General features: G+C 54.4%; 1 protein-coding gene across 1 annotated transcript; it reads right to left on the reverse strand.

The window, feature by feature from the left end:
- Window positions 1-3,014: 3,014 nt before the first annotated feature.
- Window positions 3,015-21,293, reverse strand: CABP1 (calcium binding protein 1). Its single transcript, XM_063144130.1, has 7 exons — window positions 21,224-21,293; window positions 13,463-13,639; window positions 11,417-11,447; window positions 9,709-9,852; window positions 6,199-6,308; window positions 5,258-5,405; window positions 3,015-3,601 (listed from the first exon to the last, which is right to left on the reverse strand). Exons 1-7 carry the CDS (start codon window positions 21,266-21,268, stop codon window positions 3,576-3,578), a joined length of 681 nt encoding a protein of 226 aa, XP_063000200.1. The 5' UTR covers window positions 21,269-21,293; the 3' UTR covers window positions 3,015-3,575.
- Window positions 21,294-22,895: the final 1,602 nt, after the last annotated feature.

Below are 22,895 nucleotides of genomic sequence, written 5' to 3' on the forward strand. Positions count from 1 at the left end.
TTCCTTTTGTGGTGCTGGGTAGAATGAGGAAGTAGGATGTCCTTCCCTGGCACTAGGGCCAGAAGCAGCCAGGGCAGGCTGCAATCCTGAACAAACACACTTAACAGAAAGTAAGACCAATTGAGGGCAGTGACACTTTCTTCCACGTAAACATGCATGGGGTTGCACTGTAAAAGAGTCTTACGTCATGGCTGGTGAAGTCAGAAGGCGACGGCCGGCTAGGCTGAGCTAGACTGGGGCTGTGATGCCTGTGTGCGGAGGTAAAGCTGCCCAGCTTCTCTCTTGCATTGTCTGTAGGACCTGCTTAGAAGCTGCCTGGGCACTGGCTGGGAGATGAAAGCGGAGGCATTATCCCTGCACTGAGACCATTAATCCCTGGACCTGCCCGGTCAAGGAAACAGCCTCTCTCCACTTAATTGTTTGCCGAGATGGAGTTATGCAGAGAAAACCATCCTTTGGTCTGTGGGACGAGGGTGGAGCCAAGGCCCAGTGGCCGGTCTCTTCCCATGGCTGTTGCAAGACTGACCCTGGGGACAAGAACGCTTTCGGGCAAGACCTGTTGTGGGGGATGGGGTGGCCAGCCTTTCGGGGGTGCATGTGTACCTCACAATTCAAGCACAAACCTTGAATACAGTGACATGGGGTGCCCAGGTGTCCTACTAGGAGCCAGAGGGCAGTCCTCTAGTTTGGAGAGCTGGTAGAGGTCAGTCCTCTAGGCATTTATTGAACCCCATTTGAAGGTGTAGACAGGCTACAAGAGGTCCCTGTTAAATAGGGTGACCCTATGGAACGGAGGACAGGGCTCCTGTATCTTTAACAGTTGTATAGAAAAAAAGGGGTTTCAGAGGTCATTTGTATGCATGCAGCACCTGCTGAAGTTAAAACTCCAGGAGCCCCCTTTCATTTCTGGTCACTCTAGTATAGCTCCTGTCTTTTCTATTCCACTGTTAAAGGTACAGGAGCCCTGTCGGCCTGTGCCTATGGTCACCTACGACCCAGGTTCCATCCCTTCCTAGGGTGACCTTGTCACTTGCGCAAGGTCCTCTGCTGTTTAGGCCTGGTAAGGGCCGGAGGGCACCTGGTGCTCTAGGGTCAAAGAAAGCCATTTCCCAGGCAAGGTGTCTACTGGCAGCAGGAAGGTTGTGGAAGAGGAGGCTCCGGGTGCGAAAGCCATGTGTGAGCTTACGAGCTACAGAAACCCAAGCGGAGCTCACTGAGTGATAAGGCCAGGGCAGGGGCGGGGGGCATGTACACAGCAGGGAGTCCAGTTGGGCAGCAGTGGATCCGCTGGCATGGCTCTTGGGATGGGAAGAACAGGATGAATGAAGCCTGTTGGAGCTGCGGAGCGCCACGATCCGTGCTGCAGGTAGACTGGAGGATCCTGTCTTCCCCCCCAGGGCAGTAGTCTTTAGCCTTTTCAGATCCAAGACCCACCTGTAGCCGAAATAAGCATTTGGGAGACCCACTACAACTTCTTCTTTTAATCATACATCAGTGTGGTGGTAGTGCTTCTTTTGTGACTCACCTTAGGTCAGGCTGGAACCCTACAGTGGGGCCCGACCCGACAGCTGAAGGCTAGTTGCCCACATGCCACCGTGTGTGTGTGTGCCCGCGTGCGCGCAGAAAAAGCAGTTTGCAAGAGATGGAGAGAGAGCTGTGAGTGGGCTGAAGGCACGATGGGGGTAAAGGCAGGAGGTGCCACCACCCTGGGAATTTGGTGAGAGAGAGGGCAGCGGGTGGGGTGGGCAGAAGGTAAATCTGGATCTACTGGTAGATTTCTGGGTGATTTGCAGCGGATCAGCAAAGATCCCCGATTCCCATTTTTTTGAAAACAGCAGCAGCAAAATGTCTCTTCTCCAATGCCCCAAAATTATGCTGAAGAAAGCTTGCGGTAACCAGGAGTGGAGTTTGTGTGGAAGGACTGTGAGTTCCGTTCCGTTTTGGCACTCAGAACACATCCCCTGGCTCAGCATTCTCCGCTTCAGTGTGTCTGTTTTGCACCGAGCTCCGGTCGATGGATCTCAGTGCTCTAGTAAAAACCACAGTAGATCCTGCACGCCTGGGCTAGGGGATCTGCTGCTTTGCAAGAGCATTTGCTGTTTGCCTCCATTGATGCTCAGACTGTGTAAATTTTACCAGAGGTTCCCAAGTCCCCTCTTGTCCCAGGGAAACTACCCTGGATGTTCTCACTGCTCACAAAAACTTTCTGCATCAATCTTTCTACAGCTGAGTGTACTAGAGTCAGCCTCAGACTTACCTGCAGCCTCCCACCAACCACGGAGGAAGCAGTAAACTGGGGTAGTCCTTATGGCCTCAGAGTTTAACTTACTGCCCCTTCAACCAGCCAGGTTTATTTTCCTAAAGAGTTGTTCCTGAAACCTTGGGGCTTCTTTCCTGAGCTGGCTGATCTTAGGCATGGCGGGTACCATTTTTGCTAAATAATTCAGAAAATGAGTTCACTTCTAGTATACAGCAGGGTGCTCATTCTCCCCAAGGCCTCGACTCCACCCCCACCCCCAGGGCTACCCTTCTCTCCACCCCCTCAAGTAGTCTTGATACAGATCGCCGGCAGCAAAGGAAGAGCAGTCTAGTTTGCCAGGGTACCGGAACTCCCAGCTACCGCATGTGGCTAACAAGGCCGAGCACGGTCACTTTTGCCACCCTCTACACATGAAGGGCCAGTCTGTGGAGAGGAGAGCTTCCCACATCCATGGGGGCTCTCTGCATGATCCAGAAGGCTGATTTGGGTCATATGTGGCTTGCGCGCCTCTCTGTGTGAATGCTGGCTGGCTGTGTGTGAAAGTGGGTCCCATGTTGCAGGATGGGATTAGAGGCTGGTCTCCAGTCTGGACAGGTTGAAGACCACCGACCTACGCCCCCACTCATCCTCCCCTTGTGCAGCTTTGGAGGATGCCACCGTTGCCGTGGTGCCTGAAGCTCCGCAGATGTTGGCAGCCTGTCTGGCCCACCTGCGTGCCGGCCATTTACAAAGGTGATGGCCCTGCTTTTCTTTGCAAATGTATATTTGCTCTCATTAACATAACCAGAGGGGAGACATAAGAACATACCAGAGGGAGCATAAATAACTCTATACAGAAGGACACAGAAGGAGGCAGCAAACATAAGAGTCAGTTGACCAAGGAAAACGGGCGCAGAGCAGAGTGCATTGCAGGCACCAATCCCACAGAGCTTAGCTGTAAGCCACCAGTTCACGAGGACCCCTCCTCCTCCTCCTCTTTACTTGCAGTGCCTGCTGGAAGAGTAAATGCAGGGGGGAGGGGGGGGAGGAAGAGGCTCCCAGTGCAAACACTCCATGGCTGGTCCCGGAGCGCAGCTTTCCTGCTGAGAGCTTCTCCCAGGAGCATTTCCAGTTGCAGGAGATTGTGAGTCTTTCACAGTGTGGAAGGGTGAAGGAGCATCAGGGCCACGTGGATCAGAGAGGCAGGTCTATGTCTCGTACCGTCTCAAGCGCAGCCAGCGCAGCAACCTTTGCATAGGAACATCGGGGCTAGACGCTCCGTTCAGGCCCTCTTCTGCTGTCAGGTGCTGAATTGCTTTCAGCCCAAGAACCATCGTCAGCGGGACATCATCCGGACAAACTCTGTAGACAAGAAGGGAGAGAGGAAGGACATGGGAAGGTGCCTTCTCGTGAGTCAAACCCTTGTCCATCAAGCTGAATGGTGGGCAACTTCAGAGGACAGGAGAGCTTTCCACAGCTGGGATGCCACCGCTGAAAAGCCCTGTCCTTAGTAGCCAGGCGCCTCACCTCATCTGGCAGGGGCAGCCAGAGAAGGGCCTCTGAGGCCGACCTTAAGAGACTGGGCAGGGATATAGTATGGGGTGAGACGAGTCTTCCGGCAGCCTGGCCTCCAGCCGTTTACGGCTTTGGAAGTTAAGAGCAACACTTTGAATTGGGCATGGAAATGGACTGGCAGTCCGTGCAGATCACAAAGCACTGTTGCAATATGGGAAAATCAAGCAATCCCCGTTAGCAATCTCCTTGTCTTATTTTGGACCAGCTGAAGTTGCCAGACCTTTTTCAAAGGCAGCCCCATGTATAACACATTGCAGTAATCCAGACAGGAAGTTACCAGGATGTTGATAACTCATCCAGACAAGACTGAGATGCTGTTAGTGGGTGGTTTTCCTGACCTGATGGAGGGTGGTCAGCCTGTTCTAGACAGGGCTGCACTGCCCCTGAAGGAGCAGGTTTGCAGCTTGGGGTTTCTCCTGGAGTCCTTGTTGTTACTAGAGGCTCAGGTGACCTCATGAGTAAGGAGTGCCTTCTGTCGGCTTCATTTGGGTGCCCAGTTACACCTCTATCTGTACAGGAATAAGCTGGCTTCAGTAGTTTACACTCTGGTAACCTCCAAGTTAGATTACTGCAATGTGTTCTATGTGAGGCTGCCCTTGAAGACTGTTCAGAAGCTGCAGCTTGTGTAAAATGCAGTGGCCAGAATGGTAGCATGGACCAGAGGATTTGAACATGTAAGACTGACTCCGGCTTGCTTGCATTAGCTGCCTGTATGTTTCTGAGCTCAATTTAGGGTGCTGTTTTTAACCTATAAAGCCTTACATGGCTCAGGACCACAATACCTGATGGAATGCCTCTCTGACATGAACTTGCCTGTACACTACGCTCAACATCTAAAGTCCTCCTCCAGGTGCCTACTCCAAGGGAGGCTCGGAAGATGGCTACAAAAGAGAAGGCCTTCTCGGTGGTGGCCCCCGCTATTATGGGATGATTGCTGTCTTTTCAGCGCCAGGTCCAGACTTTTCTCTTTTCCCATGCAACTGGAAGCATGTGATGAGTTTTAATCGATTCCGGATCTGTTTTTAGGTTTGGTTGATTTCTCAAAGTTGTTTTTAGATGTATGTTGACTTTGTGTATGCTGGCTATTGTGCGTTTTTATGTTTTCTCATTTTGTATATTGCTTTTAATGGTTTAATCTTTTGTAAACGGCCCAGAGAGCTTTGGCTATGAGGCGTCATAGAAAAGTAATAATAAATAATAACAACAACTGCAGCTGTGCTTTCTCCATCCAGAAAGGGTCGTGGTTAGTATATCAGCATAAGTGTATCCGTGGGACCTGCCCCACCCACAGGCTGTGAGTTCCTTCGCACACCTCTTGCCATCCTGATGGGGGGAACAAACGAAGCACGAAGGAGGGTCTTGGCTGGCTCTTGCCTGCCGCGTTTCCTACCGGGCAAAATCCTGTTGAGATGGGACAACCCCCCCCCCCCCGCTTTCTCTCACCTTCAAAATCCACTTGCCCGTCTCCATTGAGGTCAACGTCCCGTATGATCTCCTCAATGTCTCGGTGTCCCACTTGCTGCCCAAGTAGCTTCTTCATCGCTTCTCGTAGTTCATTGGTACTGATTTCTCCGTCGCCGTTGGTGTCGAACTACAAAGGAAGCCACAGGCGCAATCCGGTAAGCCACGGAGAGTTGGAATCGGCCTTCCTTGTCCTCTCAGGTGCTGCCTCCGTAGTCCTCCACCTCGATGGACTGGGGCAAGATTCCAGCCTGTTCCTGCCTGCTTAAAATCAGACTGTTTCTCCATATCTATATTTAATTCATTTTGAATCCGGGGGAAATCAATTTAAGGAGGCTTGCAACAGAAAAAATATTAAGGGTGTAATCCTATGCATGTTCAGACATGCATAGGATTGGGGAATGGCTGCGGAATGCTGGGAGTTGTAGGACTTTTTTTCTGTCTGAACGTGCATAGGATTACACCCTAAACTGCAAGGTGTGAAGCCCAGCCTGGGGGTAACAATGCAGGAGCAACCCTGCTAGATCAAACCAAGGGCCCAATGAATCCAGGATCCAGTTCCTCACGTCTAAGGGCTGCTGAGAGACCTGTTCTCCATTAGTTTATCGAATTCGGTCTTCCCCAACCCCCACCATTCCGAAGTCTATGCTGGCTGGGGTTGATGGGAGTTGTAGTCCATCATATCTGGAGTGCACCAGGTTGGGGATTGTAAATGACCTTATGGTGACCATATGGAAAGGAGGTCAGGGCTCCTCCCATATCTTTGACAGTTGTATAGAAAAGGGAATTTCAGCAGGTGTTTTGAATGCATGCAGCACCTGGTGAGATTCCCTCTTCATCACAAGAGTTAAAGCTGCAGGAGCCCTGCCCTTTTGACCAGAGACAAATTTGCATTGAAGGTGGCCGTGCAGTCCGGTTCTCACCTCTCTGAAAGCATCGCGCAGCTCCTTGACCCCGATCATGTCTGCCGTCTCTGCCAGAAGCTTCGGTCCCATCAGCTCCACAAAGTCATCAAAATCGACATGGCCACCCACTAGGGATGCAAGGAGGACGGAACGCGTATCAGAGATCGCAAGGACCCTGTCTGCATTGGGAGGCCTTTATTCCTGCAGGGCGTTGTGGTTTTGGTTCACGCTCCCCCAACCCCTCTGGTCACTTCATCTGGATCAAGCACGACGGGGTGGGAAGGGGGCTGCCTATATTCCCTGGTGCGCCGTGGGGCTGCGTCGGTCATACGGCTTCTCTGTAGCGGCTCCCACCCTCTGGAGGACCCTCCCTCATGTTGTTTGGGAGGTGGGAAATGCAACATCTTTTAAATGCCTCCTGAAGACGCACCCTTTTACAGAGGCTTTCCCTGGATTTTAACTTAGCTGGTTTTATATTGCCTTCTTAACTTTTAACTTGATCTGACACTTGTTGTATTTTATGGTTTTAACTGTGCACTGCCCAGAGAGCCTTGGCTAATGGGAAGTATAAAAATGTAATAAATAAAGTAAATAAAATAAATACGATGCAGCAGCCACCTTTCCGCCATCGCAGGGCTTTCCCACAAAGCTGTGATTTTAAAATGTTGGAGACTTGCCCTGACATTTTTGCTGGAGAGAGGTGACTGCGGCACATCCATCCTCAATCCTTGCTCCAGCATTGTGGCGGAGGCGTTCCCCAGGCGGATGGTGACCCCTGATTGGTTGCCATCCGCTTGAGCAGAGGGCAGCCCCGGCGAGCTAAATGGCCGCTGGAAACCTCGCGCCCTACCTCTGTGTCGGGACTAGCCTCCGCCACCGCGAAGCAGAGAAAGTGCGGGGTTTTGTTTAACGCAGCAGCAACCCGACGCCATAGAGGCAGCTCCCAGGTTACTGAGAAAGCAGCATGGGCAGCGTGATTGGCCTGTGCCAAAGGGACTCTGGGAAGGGCTTGCATCTCAGTAGAAATTTGCCATTCTACCTGTCAACACCCACTGCCTTCCCTCCCCCCCCCAGCTGTTCTGCAACTGCTCCAGACTCCGCGTGTGCAAAAGAAAAAAAGAAGGGGAAGTGTTTTGACCTCCAAGTCCCACCATCCCGAACCACTGTAGACCAAAACATCTGGAGGGCCACAAGTTACCCAGACAGTTATTGACAATGATAAATGAAACCAGTCTTCTCAAGCCTCGGACTCTGAACTTGCAAGGGACGGTTATTCATTATATTAGTTCTACGTGATCTTCTCATCCTTTAAATAGCCTTTGAACCCTATTTCTCTCTGTGTGTTTTGGGCTCTGTGTGTATCCATGCAACCTACATTCTCAACACACCAGCTTTGCTGTCCATATAAAGTCTGCTGTATCTTAAGGGCTTGACACAGATTTGGAGCAAAAGTAATAGCGCTCAGGATTAGCTTCACGGCTGTGATGCACATCAGAGTTCCTGAAGCAGCATGTCCAGCAGGCCAGTCTTCACAAAGGCTGGAAGGTGTTTCTCTCCAGCCAGCCGGCTATGGTTTGATGTCACTCATTTATGCCAGTGGAGACAGGGACTGGGAACCTCCCCATAAACGCTCATGTAATCCTTGACTAAGGGCGAGTCGTGAAGAACAGAGGCAACAGCCCTTTGCTTCACTCACTCAGCCCCACAGCTGACTGCAACCTGTAAGGGTAGGGCGAGGGTTAACTGGACCTTGGGACTGGCATGTCTTTTAATTTGTGAATTTTATGGTTCCCTAGGAAGGGAGATAAGAACCAGGCAGCTGTATGGGGGAGAAGACTGGAGCCAAGCCGATTGTAACTGTCCGCTTGTCCTTGAGTGATTAACCATCCCGGGCAGAGGTGTGAAGACACTCCACGCATCAAAGCTGAAGGGAGGGGGGAAGGAGTGAAAAGAAGAGTATAAAGACGTTCCTGTGATTAGAACAGGGGGTGTCGGCTGAGTGCGGTCTGGGTGACGTATGAATTGTAGTTTTAGTTTTTTAGCTTGCTTGCGTTCTTAAATATATATATGCATGCTTTTATAGTTTTATTCTGCTAATCCCATGTATTCCTACCCTTTTCCTAATAAATGGTCTTAAACCTCATTTTGTGTGAGCCCTGAGTGTCTGTGCCTGGGGATCCGTGCTAAATCCAGTCGAGAAGCCAGCTGGTTGCTGGGCGCTCTTCCTTTACACAACCTTCCTAGGAAGAAGGCGCACCCGGGGATTGGCATCTGTTATGTGCAAGGCAGCTCATGCACATCGCCTGGCAGGGCTCCTGCTTCCTGGCTAGACATGGCAGCCTGGACAAAAAGCACAGAGCAGGGCTGCCAAAGCACCGTCAGCCTCAGGGCCAAATTCAATTCCCAAGGAGCTCTGGGGCTGAATCCCAGTGGTGGGTGGGACCGAAGGCAAAAGGGGAGGGGCCAAAGGAAAAGGGGCGGAGCCAAAACACCAGCCTATTGTAGTTTAAAGCACTGACTGCCAGTAACCCACCTTAAGTGTCACAACCTTTCAGAACGGGGCAAAACTTCAGAAAAGTTGGGAAAACACTGAATGATCATCAGTTGGGGGGCGGGGGGGAACGGGAACCTCCTGGAGACGTGTGGGGAGAGGGATGGTCATCTGGGGAATGCCGGCCAGCTGGATCGGCTTATGGGCCTCAGTTTCTCCACCCTTGCCAGAGAAGGAGGAAGGGGCCTGAGGATATCGAAGTCAGAAAGTGCGTTGCAAATGCATCGTTCCGGTCATCTCCCCATTCTGCACAACTGCCCTTCTCACGTCCTTTGTGGTGTGGAGAGAACTCCCTCGGCCTGGGGGCATCTCTCCCAGCCTACAGCACAGGGCCCAGAGCAAGACAAACAGGCCGTCCCCTTCCAACTGGCGAACGTCAGAAGAGCCCTGATGTCGGATCAGACCGAGGGTCCATCCAGTCCTGCACTCTGTTCACACAGGGGCCAACCAGCTGCTGACCAGGAACCCACAAGTGTGACATGGTGCAACAGCACCCTCCCACCCACGTTCCCCTGGAACTGGTGGTCCAACTCGCTTACCAGAGTTGTGGGTAAAAGCCACCCGAATGCAGCCCTGCGCAGGCCGTGGGGTGTGGGGGCAGGGGAGAGAAGGGCGGTGGGGGCGGTGGAGCTGCGCTAGCCCCTCCTACAGCTCCAGCACAAAAGAGGGGAACGCTGCACATGCTTCAGCCGTGAAACGAAGAACGGCCTTGTGTGGGGCGGCCTGGTTGCTGCCGTGCAGGTCGTGTATGCGATGGCAGGACACGCTCCACGGCCGCTTTCCCCAACTTTGGGCCCTACAGAAGTGTGGGGCTGCCTGCTAGCTGGGGAGCGCTGGGAGGGACCGCCTGGTGTAAAAGCCGCTGGGGGAGCTGCGCTTGTGCAAAGAGGCAGGCCGAAGGGAGGCGAGGGGGACCGGCCAGAGCCTGAGCTGCAAGGCAGGGCTGGGGGCAGAGCAAGCGAGGATCCGGCACTCACAGTTCATGTTGATCTGCTGGGACAGCTCAATCAGCTCCATTTCCGTCGGCATGTAGCCCATGGTGCGCATGCAGTTGCCCAGGTCCCGGCAGTTGATGTAGCCATCTCGGTCCTTGTCGAATTCCTTGAAGGCCTCTCTCAATTCTGCAGGGGCAAATCCCACCCGAGGACAAGGCCGTCAGTGAGGGAGCCAAGCTGCGTCCCCCTGCTAGCAATATCACCTGGAATGACGCCCCCCCCACGTCCCTAGTGAACAGAAACGGCACGTTGGGGTGTTTTCCGCACGGGGGGGGGGGGCTTGAGCAGATGCCAAGAAAAGTGCCCAGGGGCACCACGTCACTTAGCCCTGCCAGAGCCCATTGGACGGACTCTGGGTGGCCAGGGAGGGTGCAGCACAGAGGCCTGTGTCAGATCCCAGGCACTGACATGGCAGCCAAGGACTAAGGCAAAGCGAGCAGATCCCAGAAGCAGAGCCCCCGGGAGCTGGTGCAGGGTAGCAGCTCAGGGTGTGAGCTGGGAGGGCACCACTGGAAGTCCGGTTTCGGCTGTGAACTTGCTGGAGGGTCCGAACAGACAGACAACTGTTGAAAGTGGTCTGGTCTGAGGGAGTCTTTGCTCCCCATGGTGTTCACACGTGCATTTCTTTTTCCCTACTCACCATTAGGTTTTGCAAGTTTATCCAACTATGCAAAAACCTGCAAAACCTGTTTAATGAGAGGCAAAAGTGAGATGAGGAAACACACCTTGAACAGTGCCCTGCCCTTCGATGTGCTTTCAGCTTGCGCCTGTTTCCTGTCCCACCCCCTCCATCTGCGATACGAGGATGTCAGGGCTGACTTACATTATAGGTTTTACGTGAGGATTCAAGATACACAAATGGCCCGGAATACTCCAATGCAGGCTTCCCCAACCTGGTGCCCTCCAGATGAGTTGGGCTGAAACTCGTATAATTCCCAGTCAGCATGGCCATTGGGGACACCTGGTTGGAGATGACTGTATTATGGGAAGTTTGCACCACAAATCACACCATGGGGAGGCCCTGAGGCCAACTCTATGTTGCAAGTGGTCTCATCTGGACCTCCCCAATGCTGGCATGGAGATAAAAGAGGTGTGCAGGAAAGATCCGTGACAACACAATGAGCTTCTCTACATTAAGCAAAAATCCCGCATCCTTACCGGGCTTTCTTCTTCCGGAGTCTTTCTGGGTTTACGATGGGTGCCTTTAGATGGCAAACACAGGATTTGGAATTGAAAACTTTTCTTCTTGGTAATGCTCTATATGTTCAATGAAACACCACCATCTGGTGGTGTTTATAGCACAACACCAGCATTACACACTGCCACTATAGCGCCATTATGACAGCTTATCTCTGATCTTCTTGAAAGCGGAATAAAAGGGGGAAAGCGCAGGAGATGTCCTGGAGGTTGACGGCATTGTGTAAAGGACCTCAAACTTCTGTGAGTGACTGATCACGAGCATGAAATAAATCGCTCGTGTAGAGAAGCTTAATGTCTGTGAAGCACATTTTGGGGGGCAAACAAGAAGATGCTGGCCCAATCCCCCTCACTTCTCTTTTCAGGATCTTTCCTCATCCCGTAGGCTTCTGGTGACTCCCATCAGAATTTCCCTCAGTCTTCACCCTCCCCAGAAATTCTTTCTCCCTTTACAAGGGATTTCCAAAGGGCAGAGAACAGGAGAACACCTTACCTTCTATTTCTTCAGGACGCAGCTCTCTGTCCTACAAGGAAAGGACATCAGTCATGATTAAAGCCAGCTCCTGTGGGAGCGGGAGCAGCATTAGGGGAGCGCCGGCAGGCTTGGAGTGGGGCGCTCCCCTCAGAGCGTAGGAAGCCAGCGCCTGGCGCTTCCAGCCCGGCATTGTCTACTCCGGCCTTCCCCAACCTGGTGCCCTCCAGAGGACTTGGAATGCAAGGCCCATAATTTCCAGCCAATGTGTTCCAAGACCTCTGCCATGGAGCCACGGCCCCTCCACAAAGGCGCAAGGAGGACGACAATGTTCAGGACGGGTTCAGGATGAGCTCCTGGCAAGCAGAGGCTCCTCCCAACCAGTGACGTGGGCAAATGCTGCCTATGCGGGACGTTCCGGAGCTCCCCCCTCCCCAATCCTGGTGCTCCCTGCCTCCAACTCAGGTGTACCACAAGCTCCGGAGAGCCACGGGAGCACCTGCAAGAAGAGACGCTGAAAGAGGCGAGCAGGTGGCCGCTTGGCGCTCTTCGCGGAGCCCAGGCGCGGTCGGGCTGCCGCTCGCGGAAGACTCGGGGTCGCCCCGAGCTCTCCAAACACCGGTGCCGCCGCTGGGGAGGGCTGGGGCCGTGGAAGCCCCCAGCCCTTCCTCGGGCCGGCAAGGGCAGGGAGCCGGCAAGAAGCGCGTCACAGCAGGAGGAGGAGGAGGAGGAGGAAGAGCAAAGGCGGGCCGTGGCGCGAGGAGGGGCCGCGAGCTGCGCCTGGTTTGGGGGGGCGGGAGGTCCGAGGAGGGGGCGGGGAGGAAAGAGCAGAAGGGAACCCCCGCGGCCGCAGCCCGGGCGGAAATGCGCTGCTCCTGTGCGGGGCGGGGGGACGCTGCCTCCGTCGGGGCTGCCCTCCCAGGCGACCCGGGCCCCGGCCGCCCGGCCGCCCGCGCGCCCAGCCTCTGGCCTCGAGCTCCTGGCGTGGTGGAGCGGCCGGCCCCTCGCCAGGGCTCGGCCCTTCGCCGGCGCTCCCGCCTCGCCTGGAACGAGCGCTCGGCAGGCTGCGGGGCGGCTTTTTGGGCGCGGCTTCCCGGCTAGGGCGAGCCCGCGGGGCCACGCGGGAGCAGGCCGGAGCAGAGAGCTGCTCGCCTTGCCCGGGCACCGCTGTGCCGGATGGGCCAGCGCCGCCGGAGCCCTCGAGCGCTTCCAGGAAAGCGGGTCCGGGGGCAAGAGCGCAGCCCTCTCCGGCCCGTGGCTGCTTCCCTGTTTGCGATGACGGGTGGCCCGGGCAGGAGGAGGAGGAGGAGCAGCGGCGGCGGCGGCGGTGGCGGCCCTTTGCCAGCTTCCATACGAGCATCGCGGTGGCGAGGGCCGGAGTGGCGCCTCTCCCCACCGACCGAGCCCAGCAGCCGAGCCAAGAACAGCGCCCTGGCTTCCACGCCGGCCTTGCTGGGTGGCAAAGCGGAGCAGAAGAGTTCGGGTGCCCCCTTAGGGTCGCCAGGGGAGAGCTGTGGCCCCCTGGGGAAGAATCCAGCCGCAAGGCCTCTGCAAGAGAACTTCCCAACAGAAGAAGCGGCCTTATACTGAGTCAGACCCTGGGTCCACCTAGCCCAGTATCGTCGACACTGACTGGCAGCAACAGCTTCCCAGGGTTCCCGGCAGGAGTTTTTCCAGCCTTACGTGGAGGTGCTGGGGCCTTGTGCATGCAACGCACGTGCTCTATCCCACTAAGCCATGCGCTGCGGTTTGTGCCTAAGGGCCAGCCGGGTCTCCCTCCCTGCCCCCAGAATCTACGTCCCTTTGTGCCTCCTGGCAGGGCTGCCTCTGTTGGGGATCTACCCCTTGGCGTCCTTCCTGCTCAAGGTGTGCACTTGGATAGTCAGATGGGTGGGGGGCAGGGGGCTGGCATGCCCCTGATCTGGGCTGCTGGGGGGAGTTCGAGGCCCAGGGAGTGGTGTGTGTTTGGCTCCCCCCTCCCCCCCCCCCCCCGTGGCAGCCCACGGACCGCTCCGCACCCTCTGGGCTTTGCCGTGCCTCTCGCCCATCAGGGTGCAACTTACGTACTGGCTGCCTGTTTTCTGCGAAGCCCTTCCTCAGGAAGATGCACGCCGGCCCCAGCAAGTTGTGCATCACGGCGCAATTCTGGGCGAGCACCATGAGTGGACCCTGGCACTCGCCGGCTGACGGCCCCTCCTCACTCATCTGGACAGCCTTATAGCATGTCTTCTCCTCATGGTGGATCTTCTCAGCCAAACCAGCAGCAAGTAAACAACACAACAGAGGAAGTTACCTCCCTGTTCCTCCTGGACCTGCACCGGTCCAGTCAGCTACTAAGGGGGAAGACACCATTGTGTCAGCTGTGGAAGCAGCAGCAGCAGGTCCTTTGCCTGCAGTACAAGCCCAGCTGAGCTTGCACACCTCCTCTATGCTTTCCAAGTAGAAGCTCTGGATCAGCTAGGCAGGGTGATTGCTTTTTAAAATGACAGCATAAAAAGCCGTGTGTATACACTTAGAAATGCATCCTCTACTTTGCAAACACCAGCTATAAAACTGTTAAAAATGCACTGGGGATTGCGGGGATGTCTGCTGATGATGTTCCAGGTACTAGCCAGTAGGTGCTCTGCACAACTGGCTCTTGCCTTCCCCATCCAGACATGCTAGAAAGCGGCAGATTCTCTCTCTCCCCCCGCGGAGCTTTGCTTCAACACATTCTGTGTGCTTGCAGGGCAGCAAAGGGTTGTTCAACGAATTTCCATCAGGTTGAATATGTTACGTCTGTCTTCGCCCCTGGCAAGCCTTTTCGTACATCCCCTATCCCAGCTCTGAGCAGCCAGAACTTGAGTTCTCTTTTTGCAGGTGATGAAAGCCTTGCCTGCTCAGAGGAGCTCCCCTTTGAGGTGGCATCAAACGCCTGCTCAGCACTGCACACATCCCTCCGGCGGCAGGCCCAAGGCAGAAAGGGAAAAAGAGCGCCTGGCATCTTTTCTGCCGCCAGCCCCCAAACAATGCAGGGATTCACGCCTAGGCTGCAAGACACAGGCGTGTAGTCCTTTGCACGTTCGGGAGGAAGCCGATGAGAGAAACGTCTCCCCGGGCTCCCACTGAACGTGTCAGGCAATCTGCACAACCTGGAACAGGCAGCTGTGCGTTAGTAAGTACAGCGCGTCCTGCGGTATGCATGCTCTCGCTTATACGCGTGGTGGTCTGTGTTTCCAGGACCACACTGCAGGTGGGGCCAAAGTGGGCACAGGGCTGCGCTCGCTGACGGTGTCTGCTCTGGGCTTGAGGGGGCCTTGGCAAAATGCCCTCCAGTGAGCCCCCTCCTGTATCGGTTGGCCCTTGTGGGCTTCTGTGCTGGGAGGCAGCAGCAGCCTGAGCGGCGTCTGTCCAGCCATCCTTTTAGGTTCTCACTATTTCCTGGATGTCGTGTTGCTCTGGAGCATTGTGGGGAATTAAAATGGCATCTAGTGCCGGTTGCCTCGGGGGTCTTGGAGCGCAGGCCAGGTTTATTTTTCATTTTTAAGAGTGGGGAGGCAGGCAAGGCCTCAGCAGTGGGGTCTACCCTGGGAGCCTAGCAGCTGCCCAAAGATGCCAAGTGCTGGTGCCGCTCCTGCTTCCTGGGAATTTTGATGGCCGTTTTTAAAAAAGGGAGCTTGTTTTTAAAGCTCCTAGTCCCTGTGGCTATGATAAACTTGAAAGCCATCAGGCAATTGTGTTGAGGTCTCAGGTCCCAACTCAGTGTTACAGGGTCCATGTAGATGCTACTCAGTCACATCTTCAACCCATGTCTCCCTGGTAACATCTAGTGAAAGGGGTGTGCTGCATGCTCAGGGCTCCCCTACTCCTTTTCACTGGCTGGCCGTTTTCAGGAGGTGGCTGGGCATAAGAGCCGAGGACTGCAAAGGGGTCTCCTGCCACGATGCCACCCCCACCTTCATGCATCTGGTCAACTGATTAAGGCTGAGGTCTGCTCATCTACAGGGTGTGGCGGGAACTGTCATAGTACTGCACAGGCACAACATTGGCAATGGACATGGAACGTGGTGCCCTGGGCATCTGATTTTTTTTAAATACAATTTCTCGCCTTTCATGTTGTCATGGCAGAAAACAGGAGGGTAAAATTTTCAGAAGCTCCTGCTTGCACATTTGTGTGATTCCTGGTGTTCAGAGACCAGGCCTTCGTCGCCTTGCATATTTCTTCTGAGCAAAATGACCAAACCAGTGGCCACCATGAGCTGGGATAGCCAGACCTGGAGCCCATGGTTGGCCCAAAGCCCCGTGGCCCAGAGCCCCAAGCTCTTCCCCCCCTCGCCCCCCTCTCTGCTCCACCTCCTGCGGGGTGCTGTGCTTGCCACAGGCTAGCTCCCGGCCTATGGGGGTCCAGAGTGGAATCCTGCACCGGGAGCTCTAGGCCCCACCAGGGAGGCAGCAGCTGGCCTTATATAGCCATGCATCGCACGAGCTCTGGCAGGACCCTTTTCATCCTGACATTCCCATGCGGCTATAAAAAGCCAGCCGTGCTCGCAGGAAACTTTGGATTTTATGTAGTAAACATGAACAATCCCATCGCTGTGTTGACAAGGGGCCGAGAGCTCCTCTCCTCTGAGTTGCTCTGGCCGCGGCGGGCAATCTCCTTTCCCCAAACTACAGGCTGCAAGCGCCTTTCGACACGGACACCGACGCTCACAGATTCCCAGGCTCGGCTGTGTTTATTGGCAGAGTGCGTTTGTTGCACGACACACTTCCAGCCTGATGGTAGCTGGCATTTTGAAAACACACACAAAAAACACAGCCTGCTTAGGTATGATGCTATTGGCAAGACGGTGCAGGAATAGCATCAACGCCAGAATCACCATAAACCACAAAGACACACCGGGAAGGAAAGCGCACAGCTCAGGACAGAAGTGTTGTCATGAAGACCATGACACAGACAGGAAGATCCTCCCTGCATCGGAAGAGTGTGACGTTGCACTGGACAACACTGTTCTGAAGAGGGGGGAGGAGGGCTGGGGGACAGCTGCCTTGGCGCACGGCTTTTGGGTGTCCCTCTGTCACCTCTGGCCTTTCATAACAAGGCAAAACAAGCGCAGCCGTCCAGTCCAGCCATGGACGCTACATCGTGAGGTCCGGACCATGCGGTGTGGCTGCTTGGTGCCACCTGTGTCTTGAACCGGGCCCTCAGAAGGGACCCTCTGCTCCCTCCTGGCTCACCTGTAGGAAGGGTGGGGGCAGAGCCTGGCCTCGGTTGCTTCTGGGATGTGGATTCCCCAGGAGGAGCTCTGTGAATCTCCCCATCTAAAATGGTTTCTAGGTTGCTTTCTGAATGTAATCCCCTCATGTGGCGTGGGCGAGAGGGCTCCTCCTCAGCCTAAATTCTGGGGGTGGGGTAGCACGTGGGGTGGGAAGCTGTGCTTCTGGGTCTCCCCACCCCCACCCCTTTAAGCCAGACTCTTGTTCCTCAACCTCCCCACAATGCAGCCTGGCCCTGGAGGTAGGACATACCTCACACCAGAGGCACTAGCCAACCTGGCTCCCTCCAGATGTGTTGGGCTACATTGGTCATGTTGGCTGGGGGTAATGGGAGCTGTAGTCCAGCCCATCTGGGCGACTGCCAGGTTGGGCAACGCTACACAGAGCTTCTTTTGGCTAGCCAGTGCGCCTGGGTATCGACGGAATTTTGCACCCACCTTTGCCTCTTGGGAACATCACTTTCAGTGTTGTCTTTTGTATGTTTTAATTTTAAAAAACAAAAGTGATCACAGCCAACCTTCCTTCCTCCCTTCCCCATTCAACAGTCTACCTCCAGGTAAACACACCTCATTAGATGCTGCCCTAAGACTAATTTCTGATCTCCATAAAGTCCACAGAAACCTCCCTGCTCATGGCCAATTGTGCTCACCTTTAACCTTCCTGCTCCCAGGCTTGGAAATAGCATCCTCTCTAAAATGGCTGGGCAGAGGTTAATGTGGCCCAGAGAGGCAAAAGTAGGGTGAGGTGGAAGAGTATTGCCACTTTTGTTTCTGGGCTGCGTGTTAGAGCTCCTAGGGCCATTGCACACGTTGGCCTCTTTTGCATGACACAACAGCCCATCGTTTAATTTACCTGTGAGGGATTGCAATGCACGCTGGCCCCCATTATGAATATGCCAGCCCTGGGTATGACCTGTGTTGTCCAAACCTGGCCACTGGGGTCTATTGGAGGGTTTATTGCCTGCAGTTCCCAGGACATGAGGCTGCAAACTGGCAGAAAGTGGACCTGCTTTCCGAATAGAGAGCCTTTCTACCCTCACTTAACCCTAAAATAGACTGTGGGTTATGCAAGGTTTTTTTAATCCTCAAATACCCACCACCACCCAAGTTTGGATGACATGACAAGCCATGGCAGCCCCCAGATGGGACCTGTACAGCACCATGTACACTGATCGTGCTATATAAATAAATAAATAAATAAATAAATCATGGTGGCTGGCACACGCTGCAGCTCCTCACAGGTAAATTGACCCATGATGGGCTGTCGTGTTGTGTAAACTGGCCCAGAATGTACAATCAAACCTGGGTTTGTGTCCGAATGGACCCCCATCAGGGTACTACAGCCAATCCTGGCTCCCTGACCAGTTGTACCTAGATGAGACAAACGTGTCTCATCTAGATACACATTCACACATACACTTTCAGGTGCACACTTAAACCATCTTAGATGTACCTCCCAAAATGTCGTGTGCGAAGAAGCCCTCGTGACACTGGTGTGTGTGTGTGTGTGATGCTGCTGTCGCCTCCCTTGCCCCACTGATGACTCACTTGCCCAGGGAAGCCAGCAAGCCGCTAGTCCGGCTGTTGCCAATGGGTCTGTCTCAAGCCTTTCTGGCTGCTGTTCTCTTTCGCCTCAAGGCCGCTCTGGACTGGCCATCAAGGGTGCCACGATTAAGTTAAATGGCCTCGTTGCGCTCTCCTCAAATCGGAGGGGCCCTAGTGCCACAGAGGAGGAAGTCTCCCCTTTTCTCCCTCCTAGCGATGTCCTGAGTTGTCCAAAGAGTGGGGGCCCCCCACGCATCCCACTCAGTGAGTGGCCGTTCTTACTCCCCCTTGCTGGGAAACGGCGTCGGCTGCCTCGTTTCTCACCAAAGTGGCCAACGGGTGAGCCTCACAGCTTCTGGCCTCTCAAGAAGGCAGCGCGGCTGGAGCTTCTGGTGGCGGATGCCGTACGGCACCCTTGCCCAACCTGGGGGGGATCTACACTACTGCTTTTAAAGTGCTTTGAAAACGTTTTGAAAACTATATGCAGTGTGTCCTGGGCCCCAACAGTTGTCAAAACTGTTATAAAGCGCTTTAAAGCGCTTTAAAGCAGTAGTGTAGATCCCCTCCAGTTGTGTTGGACTGCAACTCTGAGCGTTCCCAAACAGCCATGCTAGCTGGGAATGATGGGAGTTGTAGTCCAACACATCTGGAGGGCACAAGGTTCAGGGAGGCTGCTTACAGAGCTCTGTCCTCACCTACTGCCGTCTCCCCCCTTTAACGAGGAACAAAGACAACTCCCTTCCTGCTGTACTGGCAATTCTAGATTGCTCCCAAGAGACTTCATCTCACCAACTCTTCCCACAGGCACATTTTGTCCCGATTGCTTTCTTGAAATCAGTAGCAATGGGGAATCGGCCCCCGTTACCAGCTCAGCAGCACACACGGCTGTGATTGTGTCAACAAAACTCATCTGAACACTCCAGCACAGAGCTGCCCTCTGGCTGAATGCCGACACACACACAAACATCTGCACAGATGAGCTGAAATGTGCACGTTTACAGATCAAGCGCACGTATGCAGGGCAGCTCAGGCACATGTGAGGACAGGCATGTGTCCACTGGCAAGCACATGTTCACCCAGGGAAGGCTGCCACAAGGAGATGTGTGGGAGTGCAAATGTGTACATTGGTCAATATGCACGCCTACTCTGCTGTGCATCACTCAGTCCATATATGCATGCGTGGACAGGCGCAAGCAGGCACACATCCATCCCTATGGCCCATGGGCATAATTGCATGAACTCACACCAGTTCCCACCTGCACAGGTGTATGTCTGTCTGCACAGGTGGCATGCTCAGCGCATGTCTCTCCACACCTCTTCTTCCTTGTGGTTCAATAATGCCTCGCATTAGTTGTCACCTGGCTTCCAACAACCCCTGTTAACAGGAGCTGGTCACTCACAGCCATGGCCGCCACCTCAAGAGGACTGTACATGTTTGCAAGCCTGCCTTAGAGACAGGATTCCGTATACAAAGCACTTCACACCACGCCTCAGAGAAAGAAAAACCTAATATTTCCACCAAAAATATTCTATTTCCATATTTCCAATGCATCCAAGTGAAAAATAATAATGTGTAAATGTTTTGTGGATGCTCTGTCTATTGCTGCTTTTATTTATAAAACATAAATAAAATGTTGTATTCTCTGCCAAAAGGTACTTGAAGTGATTTACAAAATCAAGTCAAAAGCAGATCTCTTAAGAATGGGGAAACAACTGAAACCAGTAACACAGTAAACCAGTAACGCAGCTAAAGCCTAGTTTACTAGACTTACTGGAATTATCATGATAGATTAAAGCGTCTACTTCTCAGTCCATGAGCCAAGGTATAAATACACAACATAACGACAGCCAGTTAGTATTACTTATTCAAAGATGCTTTGGGGGTTATATACGCACAGGTCTCAACTGGGCACTGAAATGAAAATATCTACGTCCTGCGGCTCTCCCAGGAGCCACTTTGGGAAAGGCCCTGCTGCCACGTACCTTTTTGATCCCACCTGGACGAAAAGTGCTGCTCACTAAACTACACAAGACTCTGCCTACTTCAGGCACTGGCAGCATTCAGCATAGAGAAGATGTTTTAAGGTTAAACGAGGATTTTGACACATGAATTCCATGTAGCTGACCTACATTTACATGGAAGATGGGGCTGAAGGAACAGAAAGAGCGCCCGAGAGAAAATCTGGGAGGAGCAGAGGATACGGGAAGAAGGCGAAAGCACTTCTTCAGCTATCCCAGATCACAACAACCTGGCACACATCATCCTTTGTGATGTTCAAACAGCAAGAACAGATCCAGGGACGTACTTGTGATACAAACAACTGGGCTTGCTAGAATAATTGGCTCATGCTGTTGGTAGAAGAGGACCCACATGCTACTAACAGACACATATAGGTGAGAACTTCTTGGGGAAGATGTTCTAAGATAGTTGTGTTTGTTGCCACGTAGACCCATAGGAACAGAAGCTTCCTGCCTACGTCTCAGTAACATTTGCACATACATGCATATAATCCACACGCAAAAGCAGAGCTTGCTTGCCTACATCCGTCCCTAGCGAAATGCCTCATTTGGGACTTTTGTATCCAATGTGTGCACTAGTTGTATTTAGGAAAGGAAGCATGAACGCCCGCTCATAACCAAACTGGGAGCACATCTCCTGCACACGCCTCATTGAAAAGAACGGCGGCAGCATCCCGGGGAAAGCTCCTCCCGGTCATTTCCGTGGCGTTTGCGCAAGAGCACTTCCCAGTGGATTGTGCCCCCCCCCCCCGCCCCATTTTGCAAAGCGGCACACACACGACCGAGCCTGCCTACGCCGGCACACAGTTGCACGTGGATGGCGCCATGCCTGCACGCGCACGCACAGCCGGTGCGCCCCTCAAGGGGGTTCTCGGGGAGCTCAGAGGGCACCTGCGCCCCCACCCCACCCCACCCCCTGACCTGCCCTGCCCTGCCTGCCTGCCCTCGGCGCCTGCCCGGGCGATGCTGGCCCAGGGCGGCGCGGAGCGCCTTGTCCCGGAGGGGCACGTACCTTCTTCGAGAGGTTTCTCAGCGGAGACTTCACACAGTTGCCCATAGTAGGGGGACGCTGCCTTCCCGCGAGGCCGGCGTACAAGGGGAACCGGGCAAGGGATCCCCGGGAAGGCAGGCGGGCGGGCGGGCAGGCAGGCGGGCGGGCGGTCCTTGGGAGCAAAGCGAGAAAGGCAGCGCCCGTCAAAGCCAAGCCGACTCCGCCGCGGCCGGCAGCCCCGGGGCGGCGGCGGCGGGGGGGGGGGGGCGCGGGGCGGCTTCTCTCTCCGGCGAGCGCTCCCTCCCTCCCTGGCCGGGCTCGCCGGCGCCTTCCCCTCTCTCTCTCGCTCGCTCTCTTTAACTTTATGCTCACTTTCTCGAAGAGATGAAGCGGGGAGGGGAGGGGAGGGCAGGGCGCGGGGGAGGGCAGCAGCGAGGGAAGGGGATGCCTCGAATCGACGTCAGATGCCAGTCCGGAGCCCTCCCACCGCGCAGTGTGCGAGGCAGGCGGCGGCGGCGGCGGCACTGGGGCTGGGGGTGAACTGGTCGGACTCTCCAAGCCCGCCCCCCCTCCCGCAGCGACACTCTGCGCTCCGCTCTGCGCCCCCGCCGCCCCGGCCATCCTTGCGGGTCCACCGTTCCATCCCTCCCCCCCCCCCGGCTTGGATTCCCAGGCTGGGCAGCCCTCTCCGAGGCGCCCGGAGGAGCCTGCGCTCGCGGCGGCAGGGCACTGGGCGGGAGGCAGCGCCCGCGCCCGACTGCCGCGCTCTGCGGAGGCTCTCCGCTTGCCCCGGGCGGTGCAATGAACACGCAGTTGGAACCGGCAGATTAATTCACAACCATTGTTGATGCACTGACAGAGAATGGGCGTCAACGAGCCTGAAGGACGCCGTCCCCGACCCGCTTTCGCTTATAAAATCGGAAATCAGCTCATGCTCCCTTCAGTATTTGAAAACAGTGCCCATGTTGCTGATTCAAAAACATGCGAACGTTGATTGCGATTTAATTGAATCTACTGAATGGCAGAGAGCTATTCAACTAATTCTGGGGCTGTCAGACATTCTACCTCCACCAGTGGGTCTTGTCTACACGTGTTTCCTTGCTGAGAGACTCCTGCCCCTTCACGAGTCTCCCACCATCACCCTGGGTAAACAGAGAGCATTCCTACAGCACATCCCACGTGCCCCTGCAGCCACGCGTCACAGGGGAAAGTGGCAGTCACGGCTTCTTGGCCATTTGTGACCTTTTTCTTGAGGAGCCCCTGGTCAGCGTCTGAGGGTCCCTAGAGATCCCACGAGACCATTTGGAAACAACTGGGCTAAACTTCCTTTAACCAGCCCTGCCCAAACTGGTGCCCTCCAGGTGTATTTTGGGAGTTTGCAGCTCAACACACCTGGAGGGCTCTAGCTTGGCCAAGGCTGCTTTAATAGGCTGCTTTAACATTATGCTTGAGCTCTGTAAACTGCCCAGAGAGCCTCGGCTATGGGGCGGCATACAAGTGTAATAAATAAATAAATAATTCTTTGAGCGACATCCTCTCAGGCGTTCATCTTTAACAACACGGAATCCTTCTCATGATTGGACTGCTTCGGCTTTGAAGGACTGATAGGGAAGAAGAAGGATGTCCCAAATCTAGTTGGAATTCCCCAAGTCACATTTGGGGAATTCTGTGCATTTCTACATGAGGCTGTTAT

The sequence above is a fragment of the Elgaria multicarinata genome, chromosome 18, assembly GCF_023053635.1.
Source record: "Elgaria multicarinata webbii isolate HBS135686 ecotype San Diego chromosome 18, rElgMul1.1.pri, whole genome shotgun sequence".
Taxonomy (NCBI): Eukaryota; Metazoa; Chordata; class Lepidosauria; order Squamata; family Anguidae; genus Elgaria; species Elgaria multicarinata.